Source organism: Blennius ocellaris (assembly GCF_963422515.1).
Source record: "Blennius ocellaris genome assembly, chromosome: 10".
Lineage (NCBI taxonomy): Eukaryota > Metazoa > Chordata > Actinopteri > Blenniiformes > Blenniidae > Blennius > Blennius ocellaris.
The window spans coordinates 19,871,836-19,886,284 of NC_137659.1; the positions used below are offsets into that span (position 1 = coordinate 19,871,836).

General features: G+C 40.3%; 1 protein-coding gene across 1 annotated transcript in view; it reads left to right on the forward strand.

Annotated features, from left to right (window-relative positions):
* tox (thymocyte selection-associated high mobility group box) overlaps positions 1-14,449 on the forward strand; it is a gene marked incomplete at both ends in the record, with an annotated part of 44,491 nt that overhangs the window by 12,445 nt on the left and 17,597 nt on the right. The window contains 2 exons of the mRNA XM_080503713.1: positions 5,625-5,690; positions 10,194-10,304. Of these exons, the coding sequence (XP_080359839.1) occupies positions 5,625-5,690; positions 10,194-10,304 (177 nt within the window). The remainder of the gene's footprint in view (positions 1-5,624; positions 5,691-10,193; positions 10,305-14,449) is intronic.

Below are 14,449 nucleotides of genomic sequence, written 5' to 3' on the forward strand. Positions count from 1 at the left end.
ATCAAAGAGTAGACACACAGATTGATCCTTTATACATCTTACATGGCTAATCCAACATATATAAAGTCTGAGGACAAGTGCTGATGTAATTCCACAATAGCATCATTATTACTTCATCCAGATCAAGGGTTGTGTTTTAGGCCGGGGCCCCGAGTCCAGCGCTGCATGTACAAATGTAGAACAGACCGGGGGCAGGTCACCTGAACACACACAGAGAGAGAGAGAGAAAACCACACAGACTCACTCGAATTGAATATTTTTTTCCACCCTCAGATTGATCATCAAAATTAGCATGTATGGAACATGTATGGGAGGTTTTGCCTCGACGTTAACGTGGCTGAATCGGTTCTTGCCTCCTATTTCCATACCGAAGACTGACAGCTCCTAATTTTTTTTGCTGTCCGCCAGTGGAAACGAATCCAACTGTTCGACGGAGGCATAAAATTGCCGTGAAAATTCTTTTGAACCCCGTGTTGGAAAGGCGGCAATGACTCATTTTATAATCGCTACACAAACAAGCCAAACACTGTTTCCCCTCACTGAGTCTACGGCGCAGCACCGCACAGCTGCAAAACCAGCATCATTGTTGTATTTGCTGTAATTATCAAGTTTTGCTCATCGTAAAATAGCAGTTTTTCCTCTTGACAGAAATGAATGCGTCCTGCTTTCATATGAGTGACAGTCAGTGAAGATACCAGAGGGAGTGAATGAGTCGGCGCAGCTAATTGAGACACAAGGCAAATAAACATCTGCGTTCCTGAGTGTTGCTCTTAACATGTCAGGACACGTTTAGACAGTTTTAGTAGATTCTGCATCATTTAAACAGAACTTGAGGAATGGTGAATTAAAGTCACTGGCAGCTGCTGAATTCTGCTCGTAGAGTATCTGTGTCTGTCCGTCCTTTTGAGTTAATGAAGAGCATAATAGGTTCCACTCTGCCTCTCAGACTGAACGCCGGCTGAAAAGAAATCATCACTATTTCTCTCCTCTTGCCTCCTCCCTCCCCCCCCCCCTCCTCTGTCCTCATTCTTTCTCATCTCCTCTCTTCTCCTCTCCGGGTACTTACAGTAAGTTGAGAGCTGCATTTGTCCTTTTTGCATCACACCACTGCATTAGCCACTTAGCTTACCACCTACAAATCACTGCCGGGATGTTTTCATGTCTCGTTTAGGATTTGTTTTGTGTCCTTTCCAGAGCAGTGAAGGTTTGACGAGGACTTGGAATAACTGCAGTTTGGAAGCACGGAGCCCAGTAAAGGTTGCAGTGTGTGCATGTGATTTTTGAGATAAGGGGGGGGGGGGGGGGGGGCTACTTGAACAAAAGCGTACGGCACATGAAGCCCTGAATCCAAACCATCAGCCAATCACCAGTCAGTGGAAAGTAACATGATGTTAAATCGACTGAAGGATATCAAACTTGGCGTGGTCGTGCTCTCTGCTGGGATGTGATCAACCACAAGTGTCCATGTGTGGCCCAACTGCAGCAACGTGAAATGAAGATGAAATGAACCTCCCACTTTGCTGAAATTGTACTGAAACATGTTAACGTCTCAAGAAAACCAGGCTAAACCCAAATGTTGTTGCTGCTGCTGATTGAAAATACTACAACGATCTCCACAAGTAGCTTGAGTATCTGGTGCATCAAATTTGAAATAAAATAAATAAATGTAAAATGTAGTTGTAAAAACGATAAAAAAAAATAATAATTGTACAATCTCTGAGCCTGTTTACATTTGACTAATATATACATTTTATTAAGTCTCTAATGTAAACCCAATAAATCCACGTCTGTTACAGTTGAATGTTTTAAAATGTAAACTCATCAGATTTTCAACTTGAAGCTTTGTATATAAAACAAAAACAGACTTAGACTAATGAAATAGCATGACTTTAATCATCATTTAGATGCATTGATTCATTCATGGTCCAGCCATATACAGTTCATAGTTGTGTACGAGCAGTATAATACAATATATAGCAGTCATAAAATATTTATATTTTGCTGTAATATGAAACGTTTTTCTTCCACTTCTGGTGTCAGAAATGGTTTTGATGATAAACCTATGTGGTTACTTTTCTAAACGTTATATTGCATTCAGGTGTGTTTGTTTTCCTTTTGTTTAATTTACAGTCTGGCAGGTAGATATCAGGCTTTGTTCATTTAACTCCGACATGCAATTGAAAGGAAGACCGAGGATCTGTTGGAGATTATAACATCGCCTTTCTTCACTCCACAAAAAGCATCAAGAATTAACTGTTAATTCTACAAGTCAACAAACAGTTTTCCACACAAGCGTTTTTTTTTTTCCCCTTCTTTTTTCCCTCTCCTGTTGACTCTGTAAACCTACACCTCATTTGCATAATATCCAACAGCTGGCAAATGGACAGGGCAGCTACACCTGTCTGTCCACCTGTGTGTGTGTGTGGGGGTGGGGGGGGGGGGGGGGGGGTGTTAGCAGTATTTGTTTACACGGAGGCATTATGTGGCCTAAGATGCACGTACGTTTCCATATTGTAGATTTAAGGCAGGTAAACGTTAAGTAACTCTCCAGGAAATGAATTGAAGCCAATGATGCGTCACCGTGAGACAAAGTCACAGAGACACAACTGTGTGTGTGTGTGTGTGTGTGTGTGTGTGTGTGTGTGTGTGTGTGTGTGTGTGTGTGTGTGTGTGTGTGTGTGTGTGTGTGTGTGTGTGTGTGTGTGTGTTCACAAGGCAGTGCTTCTGTCCACCTGCTCAAACGTCTTCCTTGCATTTGTGTTTGTCAGCTTAGACAATGATTATGTGCCGAGGATTGGATGAGTTATTTGCATATGTCCTGCAGATTCAAATATGGATTTGTTTGGTCTTGTGTTTTATGAGAATAGTCACTGGGACGGTTGTAATGTTTTTGAAGCCGACGCAGGTCTGGCATGCTCGTGGCATTTATAGGTGAAACAGTTCATATAATTTCTAATTGAAATCATGACAGGTAACTGACAACTCTAGACGTGCAATTCTTCTATTTCTTCTGTCTAATTCACAGGTATTTCTTAAGACTCAAACTTGAACAAACTCACACGGATGCTTTTGTTTTGAAGCTCTGTTAATGATAAAATGTGAGAGAAAAACACGTGGCTGAAGGTGAAAGTACACAATTAGGAGAAATGACCATAAAGAGACACGTGGAGGTTTATTCCAGGTACCACTGCTGGATTTACTTCCTAATTCTCATAAATATTCTTGTGTCTTTCAACCTGTATGTAATAAAAATGGCAGTTTTAAACAAATCGAGCTGCTCATATTGTTTGTATTTTATTTAAGAACAAATCTTGAGAATTTGAAAGAGGCACTTGGTTTATCATCAGTGGAAGCACATTGAAAATGCTCTGCGATGCTGCGTTCAAAAATTAATAAGTGCTCATACATAATATAAGAGTGGACTAAAACTGACCTTTGTGGTATCAAAAGCTGCTCTGCAGTGACTTCAAGTGAATAAGGTTTGTATGATTTGGCGGTACGAGCAGCCGCCTGCTGTTTACCTGTGACTTCGGGAGAATTAAAGTCTTCACTGTCTGTTGTGGGACAAATACAAGCTAATGAGAAAGAGAGGGTCTCGGGAGGAAGTGTGGTGCAGATAAGAGGGAAGAATTAGGAAGTAGATGACCATATTTCACACTAATAGAATGCATTGTGCACTATTAGGAAGTCTAAACGGTACTTGATATCTGTAGCTTAGTATAGATAACCAAGTGGTTTTTTGGGTTTTTTTTAGGTTCTTGCTCCAGTTCAATAACTGAAATGCAACAAAGAAAGGCTCAGGTCTTTCTGTCGCCATGCGTCGTTACATCTACCAACCAGCTGGCACTCTTAACACGCTCAATATTTAAAAATATGACACTGCAGCGTTCCAGTGTGCTCATGGGTTTGTAATGTTTGGTCTCATGTTACATTTTTCAGTCACGGTCATCCTCTCTTCCTTCATTCATTCCAAGTCCACTTTGGACAGAATCAAAGTCCGTCACATAGCCTGACATCACGGTATAATATAAAGGTTTAGTGTCAACATGTGGCCTCAACATACCGACTCACTGTTTAGTTTATTACACAGGAGAATGTTTCCTGTTAGGGACTAATTGAAAGGTGTGTAATTTCCACTGACAGATTTCACTGACTCCGTGATTTAAAACAACCACAATCACAACCTAGAGGACAGTTCATGCTTTGCTTTTGGTTTGTTTTGACATTTATCTCAGTGTCTGCTAATCAATCGCAGGTTTATGACACAAAGTGCAGAGTGCGCTTCTGCCCTACGTGTCAAAGCTCACAAGTGTCCCTTATGAAATTTGGGCCAGCAATCACATTAAAACCGCACAAGTTTAAGCTGCATTGGAGGCAACGGGGAAAAAAGGCATCAAAACAGCCTTTGCTGTTCAAAAAGGATATCAAAAGTCAAACTAGTGAACATATGCTCTGTGTACTCTGTGTTACAGCTACACTATAGGATAGTTCCCTCAGGTTCATTCATTGTTTTGAATAAATTGGCACAGTGAATAAACACGGCACATATGTGGTTGTATTAAATAATATTAATAAAATAATATTATGTAAACTACAGTATTTTTAGGGTTTCTGTGTCTCTGCCAGTTATAGTTTTCTAAACATTTCTCTCTGAACACGAAACTTTGATGAATCAAACTGATAAACTGTTTTTTTTTGGGTTTTTTTATGTTTCCCATATAACCAAAGCCTCAAGTTGATTATTTTAATCTAGAACCTCAGTTTCACATTTTCAAAAATAATATGCATTTGCTATTGAATTGTTTCCCATTGTATTTTATTTATGTGGTATTGTTTTTACAGGGATTTGCACCAGTAGCATTATTAGTGTCAAACCCGACACGGCACTTACAAAAGCTTGACAACAACTTACATCAACCTGCTAAGTGAGAGTGTTGGTAAAGTGGTCTTCACTTCATGCACCACTTTATTGTTCTGGTCGTATTTTAGCCATTTGAGCATGTGGCACTCGGTGGATGCACGTCATGCAAGGAAAGACATGTTCAGCCTCATGTAAACACTTCGTATTTTTTATTTCCTTCATTAAACATGGTGGCGACAAAATAGAAATCACACACACCAATGCACACGTTGAGAGTGGGGTTATATTAATTGTAGCGTGTGTGGTATTGTCATATTTTCTCTGCGTGCAACAAATAAGCACAGCACATTTCCTGTATTCGGCATGTCTGTTGTTTATTCTTCATATGTACTATTGTCAACAACTGATTTGTCAATACAGTTGCTGTAAATATTAACTCGCCTCTTGATGCCTCCGCGCTTCCATAAATATTGTAAACTTTTATTAAGCTCCTTGAAAATTAGTGTAAAATATTCTTATCTCTGCCTCTGTGTGACTGACGCGGACAAGGAGACAGCTGAAGTCTGTTTACGACCCTCTCTCAGGCCACTATCAGGATTTTCAATGTCTGAGGAAGATGGCAGACAGATAGCGGACAGGCTGCTTTGCCAGTAATCTGTTACCTCCATCTCCACTTATTGTCTCCTCGCTGGCTGTAGTGTGTTTGCTGTGTTTGATTATAGTGTGTTGACATTGTTGCTCTTGTGCTTTTTGTTCCCTCCAGCTGGACGGGGACACCATGTTCCTGGGTATGCCAGAAGCAGGCCTCGACTTCGCTTCGGCCAATCAGGTTCGTGTTTATAAAGTTGTGTTGCTTTATCTCTGTGTGTGTGTGCTGGAGACAGAGTGTGTGTGTGTGTGCGGCGTGAAGTTTCTTCGTTTTAAATTGCATTGTGCGATTTTTCTAAAGACATTCTCTATGTTGTCAAAACGGATAATGTTGTAAAAGCCTGATATGGAACTGTCAACTGGGAAAACAAAAAGCTACCAAAAAAAAACAGATTGACGTTGTGCTTGTGTTTCAACTCCTTCTCAAATCTCCGTGTGTGCATCTTCTGTGCTACTTCGTACAACTGAAGGTCACGGGGCTAAACACAGAGAGAAAATGTAAACTCTACAGTGAAAAAAAAAAAAAAAAAGGTCTCTAAAACAGGATTTGAACCGTTTTCCTTCTTGATGTGAGCTGAGAGTGCTCACCACTCCTCTGCTCTGATTTGATAGCAGCGTGTGATTTTTTTAGCAGTCAAATATTTCCATACTTCATGTTAGAATTGGTTTACATTTCGGATCAGCTTCACACTGATGCCAAACTTTCATCCTGACGCTCACGTTTGAGCTATTTGAGGCTTTTCAGTTATTTCCACTCACATCAAACCAACTTTTGCTCTTCCCGTTGAGCAAATCGATAGCACTTACTGCTCCCCTGAAGCATTCCAAGGGATTTCTACCGATGAGCTTCCTCTTTTATCAAAAGCGGCTGTAAACTTACTAATGACTTTTGAGAACTTCTTTATGTCGGCGATGCTTCATGAGTCAGCCTACTGTGATTTGAAATGATTTAAAATGAATTAGCTCTGAGCTGAAAAAAAAACACTTGCTCTAAAGAGGAAATGTCTGCTATGCAGCTGCAAACAGTCCAAATATATTTGGTTTACATTGGACAGAGTAAACATTTACTCTGGGGTTTTTTGTTTTTTTGTTGGTGGTGTTTTCTTTAATTTTTTCTCTAATGAAGCTTTTATGATTATATCAATTTGAATTAGTCATCAAATAAATTAAGAAACTATGAGTCAGTTTCACTTCTTTGTTGACTTGTTCGACTTCAGATATTTTGTCAATTAACGTCAACAAGCAGCTTCGCAGCAACAAACGAGAAAGTATAAATAACAAACAATGTTACATGAGTAAAAGCCAGTGACTAATATATTAGTACTGATTCTTTAATCTTCATAAATAGTGTTTTTTTAATGTCAAATCCATCTCTGTGTACACATTTTGAGGGCTTAAGTTTTTGTATTTGCTGATCTGATAGTTTAAGAGGCCTCACACTGCAGTTGCATAGAAATAACCTGATTAATCAATTGGCAGCAAATTATTCTTCATTCATCTCATGAAAATATGTTGAATTAAGAGAGGATTCGCTGATTGATTTTCATTTCCTTGAGAGTAACCTCGCACGAGTGTAGTTTTCAACACAAACGGTGATAAGGATGTATTTTTAAAGTCCCACACGCGAGAAAAAACAAAAGAAAAAGAAAAGAAAAGTCAACTGATTGTCTAAAGAAACACATTTCTGTATCTCATCAGTAATATTCTTGATGGGCTACCTCCGTCCGCCCTGCAGTTGAATGGAAAATCTGCAGCACTCAATGTTATCTACAGGTTAAGAATGCATTTGTCATGTAACTGATATGCTTTCAGAGATGATATTGTGCAGCTGCGATTCGAGCAGGTGTCCCTTAAACGCCTCGGACGCAGCCACAGTCGAGCCTGCGCTCCACTCTGCAGACAGCTGCGTGAACAACATGCGTTTGAAAAGAGTAGAAAAACGCATTTCCACTTAGGATATGCTGCCGTAATACTGACTGGCTTCGTCGGCTGTCTGAGGCTCCGTGTGAAGATCCTCCACTGGTGGAGGAGCAATGCAGTGTTCCTTATTGGAACATTGTCATCCTCTGCATAAAGTGAGATCTAACTTGAAGAGTATAGCTGACGTGTATGTACAGCTGTCCTGTTATGTCACCCCGGTGCAATGGCCAACATAGTAAAGATCAGCTGTTATTACATTACTTAGCAACAGCGCGCAGCAGTAAACACTGTTTTTATATGGCTGTGGGTGTAACTACATCCAGAACGAGTTTCCAGAGGCCTGGTAAATCCTCCAGAGAACGAGATGTGTTTGTTAGCACAGAATTACCTCACCGCCAAGCCAAGTTCATATTAATAAGAGGCACTATAACAGATACATTATTCATGGAGTACAATATACAGAATATTGTGTGGTAAAGAAATGTATGATTTGATGTTTTATTCATAGTGTGGCTCCAACAGAATATGGGAAGTGGTGAGTAGAATGAGAATTTATGGCTTTATTATGGAAGCACCGTTGTGTCCATAAAGTCAGAGGTTGTTGTGATGAATGTGACCAATATCTGTCCGGTCTGACCCTCATCTTTGTCATTTTTGAATTGTTAATGGCACGGCGGAGACGAGGCGCTGTCGAAGCAGAAACACAGAGAGAGGAAACCCACCGCATTGAAGGCTTCAGTGGAACAACACCTATGTGGCGTTGGAGTTTATAAGCCCAGAGACGTGGTTTCACACCCTTCGGCTCATAATAACAGTTTTCCGGAGTAAACCCGTATCAGCTCTGACAAATTGTTTATTTGCGTCATTGAAAAGCAGTTTGTTTAAGAGAAACATAACCGTCTCTGTGTGTAATCCTGTTATGGTGTTTTGTTTGGTTCCATTATTATGTGGGCCAAGTTTCACCTGAAAAGGTTTGCGAATTTTAAAAAGACTTCTGGGTAAAAAAAGTGAAATATTATATATGAATCAAAGAGGTTCAAAAACTTTGCTTCTTTCAGAATGATCAATAAATGTGAACAATAACAGAGAAGCCCAAGCAACAGTGACACAAAACTGTACTATTCTGTACAATTGTATCATAAAGACTGAAGTGGGACTGAGCACATAATTATAAATGGTTAAAGTTTGTAAGGCAGTGACGTTAAAAGCTGAATATTTGCTGTTCGGTGGATAACAAATGGGGCCAATAGATGAAATGTTGAAAACTACCAACAGTGCAAATGACAAAAAATAAATAAATAAACACTTGCATGTCACTGACTCACAAAGAAAAAAAAGTTATAGCCAGTAGTATTTCTCTCATTAGCCGAACTACTTCTCTGCTCACACTTTGTGGTTCAGTCGACTCTCAACACGAACGTAAAAACTTGCACAAATGCTCATGCAAACACAAAGATCCTGCTCTCATAAAGCCTGAGAAACAAAAACTTAACATAAATGCTAATACATGGTGGCGTCACAGGTCGCAAGCTGTGTTTATTCTGCTGCTGACAAACAGATTTAAGACTAAATTCTGAAGACAAATAAAAACAAAAACTAGTAATATTTTTGTCAGGCTCAACATATCCCATTATTTTTCCTGAAATGTAAGTGGAAGCAGGTCGTTAGAGCTGCATTCTTTTCAGACGTTGTGGAATCACAGCGTCTCAGGATAAATGATATCAGACTGGAGTGTAGTGAGTTTTGCTCCGTGCAAGTTCATATCCAAGTGGACAAGATGTTAGTGTGTGAATATCTCCCCAATTCCCCAGCCTGCGGGTTTTTATTAGTAGTTGAATTCTCTCAATTTATTGACTATGAATGAGTGAGTTCTTTAAAAGCAAAGGCTGAATTATATCAGTTGTAATAATGTATTGTAGGATATAGAATACATCACTTTACAAATGATTAGGTCAAAGTGAAGTGTTGGATTTTTGAATAAAATAAATAATTACAAAGTTTTGGAGTGAAGTTGCTGACAAGATGTTTATTTGAACAGCTCATTTCTGCCTCCATCACTCGGAACATTTCTGGCTTTCTTGGTGATTTCCTCCAGGCTCTGGCTCTGTCTTCATACACGTGCATCTCTTTTAAACTGTCGGCACGAATGCCAGCGAGCATCCTCCCCTGATCATCAAACTGTACGAGAGTTGCTGTTCCAGGTGTTGTTCCACATAAGTGAACGTGCAGACTTTAAAGAAGTGGCATGGCGACTGGCACACAGACTCATTACTCTTACTCACAGCGACTCGTCTGCTTGTGACAGTTGTGTCAATGATGTTTTCATGTTTGTGTTCCTTCGCTCATTGCAGCTGTACACCACTCAATGTAACCTTTTCTTATCAGGGTCGAGTTGTGAAGGAAACAAACAAGCTATTTATTTACAGCCTCTCTTTCTGAATCCTTCTCTTTCTGCACTCCGACGGGTTTTTTTTTCTCTCTCTCTCTCTCTCATTTTTTTTTCTCACCTCACAGCTACTCATTGGTGTAAAAGTAAAAGAAATATTACCCGTTGCATGAAGATAAAAGTTCACTTGGACCCATGTGGAAGACTGTGCATGTGTGACTGATTATGGAGAATCTCCCTCTCCTTTTCTTTCTCTTTCCCTTCCTCCCTCTTCCTTTGTCCTTGCTCTTCTTGACGACCTCTCCGTTGGACCTCTGACCTCTTCCTGCCCTCCGGGCCCATTTGAATCTTTGTTTGTCTTTGTGATTCTTCCCACAGTTTCGTGTGCCGCAGCCCCCTCACCCCCTCAGCAAGGTGACGCCCCCCAACCCGGCCTCACAGCACTGGAGGAGGGACACGTCAATGGCCGACGCTCACCGCCTGCCTTGGGTGAGCTCACACGTTTGTGTTTCCACTTTGTTTTGGGCGACGCTGCATTGTGAATTACCTGTAGACCGACTCTCATCAGTGGCAGTTCTCCTTTCGGGGTTCTAAATTTTGGTCCTCGTGGTGACATGAATCCCCGCCGTGCAGCGGCCCCCGATCAGTAATGTACGTTAACCACACATGTCCGTCTCAGCGAGCAGTGAGCGCTCGGTTCATTTCCTGGCCAATCAAACATGGGGCCATGGAGTAATTGAATTGATCACAGAGTGAACGCTCCAGCCCAAGGAGATGACTAAACACATGCCTGCTCTTTACTACGTATTCATTTGTCATAGACTTATACTTGACAGATCTATATTGTCAGTAGTTAAAGATAATGAGAATCAACACCTTATTAAATGATGCGAAGTCGATGTTGATGTTTCGAGCTGATTTTGCCAAGTCTTCAATGGCATGAGAAACTGTTTACCACAAAGGATAAAAGTTGTATTTGGATTTAAAATGCATTAAGACTGAAATCCATTAAACCTGTGTAGATTAACAAAGATTAAATATTTAATGTGGCTCATATCGGAAAAGTGCATGTATTTACTGGCTTACTATGTTTGAAATTGGTATGAAAACTGACCACAGGACTGTCGGGAAGCTTTTCAGGCTGTCAATGGCAAATTCACCTACAACTGCACCACTTATAGGAAAAGACTTTAACCACAGTGATGGTTAAAACCGGCAGATGCCGACTTATTTATGTACAGCGTGTACAAGCAGAGAATATGTAATCCTCTCAGGGGTGAAACTGTGCTCACTGCTGACAAAGACTAATACTTATGCATTACTTTTCCTGTAGAATCTCTCCTCAGTCATAGAACACAGTGTAAAAATCATCTTAAAATTATTATTATCACAGAAAAACCAGAGATATGTCTTTACTTTTCATACATTCTTCTTCCTTTCAATTAAGCTCTACGGCTTTACTCACATCAGCTGGACATTTATCAGATTATCTGGACACCCAGAAGTCTTTCTATATCCCTCCCAGACTGATGAGTCGGCTTGGTTGGAGCTTCTGGCCAGTACTGTCATCTAGTGGCCCCAAGCCGGGCCACGAGGACGGTAAATCTAGGATGTTATAGATTAATTCAGATTAAAGAAGATGCTGTTTGTGGGTGGGTGTTGAGTGCAGAACAGAAAAAACAGTGATGGAAGGTATCCCAGCATGAATATTAAGCTGGAGGTTTTGAAAAATGTTATTATGCTGCCATGATCTCAGATAAGGATCAGATTTTTAAACTGCATGTAAAGAGAGATTCAAGACATCAAGTTGAAGTGATTTTGTAATATTAGGCTTCCCTGGTAAAGCTGGTTGACTTCCAATTCATGCATAGGTGAGTCAACACGACGCTAACCCATAATTTTCTCCCAATGAAGGTTCAACACTTTGCGTGACAGCGGCCCCTGTAGGTGTGTATGCGTATGAAGGATTGCTTTTCCGCCGGTTGTTGACCATGTTGAGACTTCAGCAGCAGTAAAAGCTGTTATTTAAAGAATGTTTAATCATAGGTAGCTAATATTTGGTGTCAAAATGTATTGTTGTGGACTTTATTTTTAATCCACCAGTGTTCTAGTGTTATTTTAATGAGTGGTTTACTAGAAAAAGATGTTTAATAATAAATAAAAGTCATATTTTGCTGTAATTACTGGAACTGTAGCAATCAACCATTTGTACGGAATGTGTTTGAGTGCAACGATGTAAGAATATATGATGGGCATAAACACCAATATGTGATGTTTCCAAACAAACCATTGATAACTGAAAAATGTTTTAAATGGGTGTTTTTTCTGTAAAGGTTCTGAACATCCTCTGTTTTCACATCCTGCACATTATTGAGTGCTACTGCCCTACAATAATATATGTTGCTGTTGTTGTGCTGCCTAAAGGTTGTCTGTGCCTGAAAAATGCATGATAATCAAGTTATTTGCAAAGTACAAGTGTGTGCACATAATGTGTAACAAGCTTGTTGCCTTGGTTTTTTTTTTAAAGAGCTTTCTGCTCTTTGCATTATGCACCTTCTACCTGGCATGAGCAGAAACCACTGCAATCTCTCACTTTAAATATATTTTGCTGCTGGATCACAAGAAAACAATCAGTATTAAAACCCCCCTGAATGCTTCTCCTCTAAATGCCATTTTGCTTTCATGTCCCTTCATAATTGAGCCCCGCATCATATGAAAGAGGTTTGTTGTTTATTATTAGATGCGTTGACCTTGACCTAAGGTTTTACCTCTTTTTCATGTGTGCACAGCAAACACTCCAATCAAAGAGCAGGAGGAGCTTTGTTTTTCCACCCAGAGTCATCTCAGCATCGGTTTACTCTTTATTAAATTTTATTTTAGGATTTGAATTCCACGTGAAGCCTAGAAAAAACTGTACAGCCCATGCTATTCATCTTAACGGCATATTGCACATCTTCCAGTACGTATAGTACATTTAGACAATTGCAACATATCGGTGAATAGAGTTGCTTCAGAGTTGGATGCATGGAATATTTGAACTCTACATACATGTAGTTCCCAGACATGAATGCTACTTTCACATGGTTATGCTGCGAGAATAGAATTAATGCGCTGGTTTTACATATCTTTGCCTCTCTAGCAAGTGAAAAGATTCAGTTTCACAATCAGCATTATGAAAATAAAGTGGGAGAAATGTCAGCTGAGTAGTCATCACATACACTCTGTACCTTGTGTGTTTGAATGTAGCTCTCAAAGGATGCTTTTGCAGTCATTTATGTCTGTCTGTCTGTCTGTCAATCTCTTGGGGGTAATAATACTTAGAATCAATTTTAAATGTCGGTTTCTTGAGAGGACTGTACTTAAAATGAAAGCGGCAAGATTTACTTGGTCATTCACTTGCAGCTGAAGTGTCAAAGTAGATCAATGTTACTGTCTCAGATTTTGGATGTGAAAACTTTATTCTAACTCTACAAAACAGAAGCGCTTCGACTGTGAATGTTTTTTTAATACCACTTTACATATGATCCAGCTGTACATTTTTACATACTTTTTTTTGTTTAGTAAAAGTTGCCAGAGGTCACACAGTTCTCAGATCCAAATGCGATTTTTTCCATTCGCTTTGAAATGAACACAGAGTTTGTGAAAAATGCCTTTGTAATGTGAACACATGTGTGAAAGGACTTAATCCTGACTACATTAGCCTGCTCCTTGTGCACTGGAAGCTCCGAGACAGACTATTGTACCGGCATGAATGGAAGAGCAGAGAGAGGGAGAGAGACGTAATTTATGCAGAAGTTGAAGAAATGATGGGAGACAGAGAGAGAGAGAGAGAGGGAGAGAGAGGGAAACAGAACTACAGACAGACAGACAACAGACACAGTATAATTTATGCAGACCTCTGAGCTCCAACACGGCTCTACCACTCGCCAGAGCATGAGAAAGACGGGAGGACCAGTTGGTTAATCAGCACCTGATAAACACAGTGCTGTAAGTGGCTCCACATTGAGGGTGCGCCCTCACCTCATGACGGGCGATCGACGTTCTGGTGTCGCCTCGCATGTAGCGCGGTGATTCCTTGGATTCGTTTAGTTGTTCCCAGACTACTTGGGAGCCTTTCCGTGTGGAGACTCGTCCCACAGTCCAGAAAACATGTGTTTGGGGGTTAACGGGTGGCCCCTTGGTGTGGATATGAGTGTGTGAGGTTTGGCACCTTACTTTTGACCACAGTCCGCTGGGATCTGCTCCAGCACCGCATCTCTCAATTGGATAAAGCAACACAGACGATGGATGAACGGACACCATATGTGTGGGCTCCAGTTTTCTCCCGCTGATGTTGGTGCAATTTGTTATCATACAAACTGTAGAAGCCACAGATTATGGGCACATGCACATTGTGGAAAGGCAGCAAACACGTTTGAATGTACAGCATTGTGACAGATTCCATTTGACTCCATATAACATTTCCTGGATTCATTTTAAACACTGGTACATGTTTGTGTGAGGAGGTTACCAGAAGTACCTTTTTCGTAACTTCAAGTCAAAGGAAGACCTGCTACTTTGCACTGAATGGGACCATGTGGAGCTTACTTAACAGGGTCATTGGGGGGGAAAAAGTAAACTTCAAAAGATGTCTG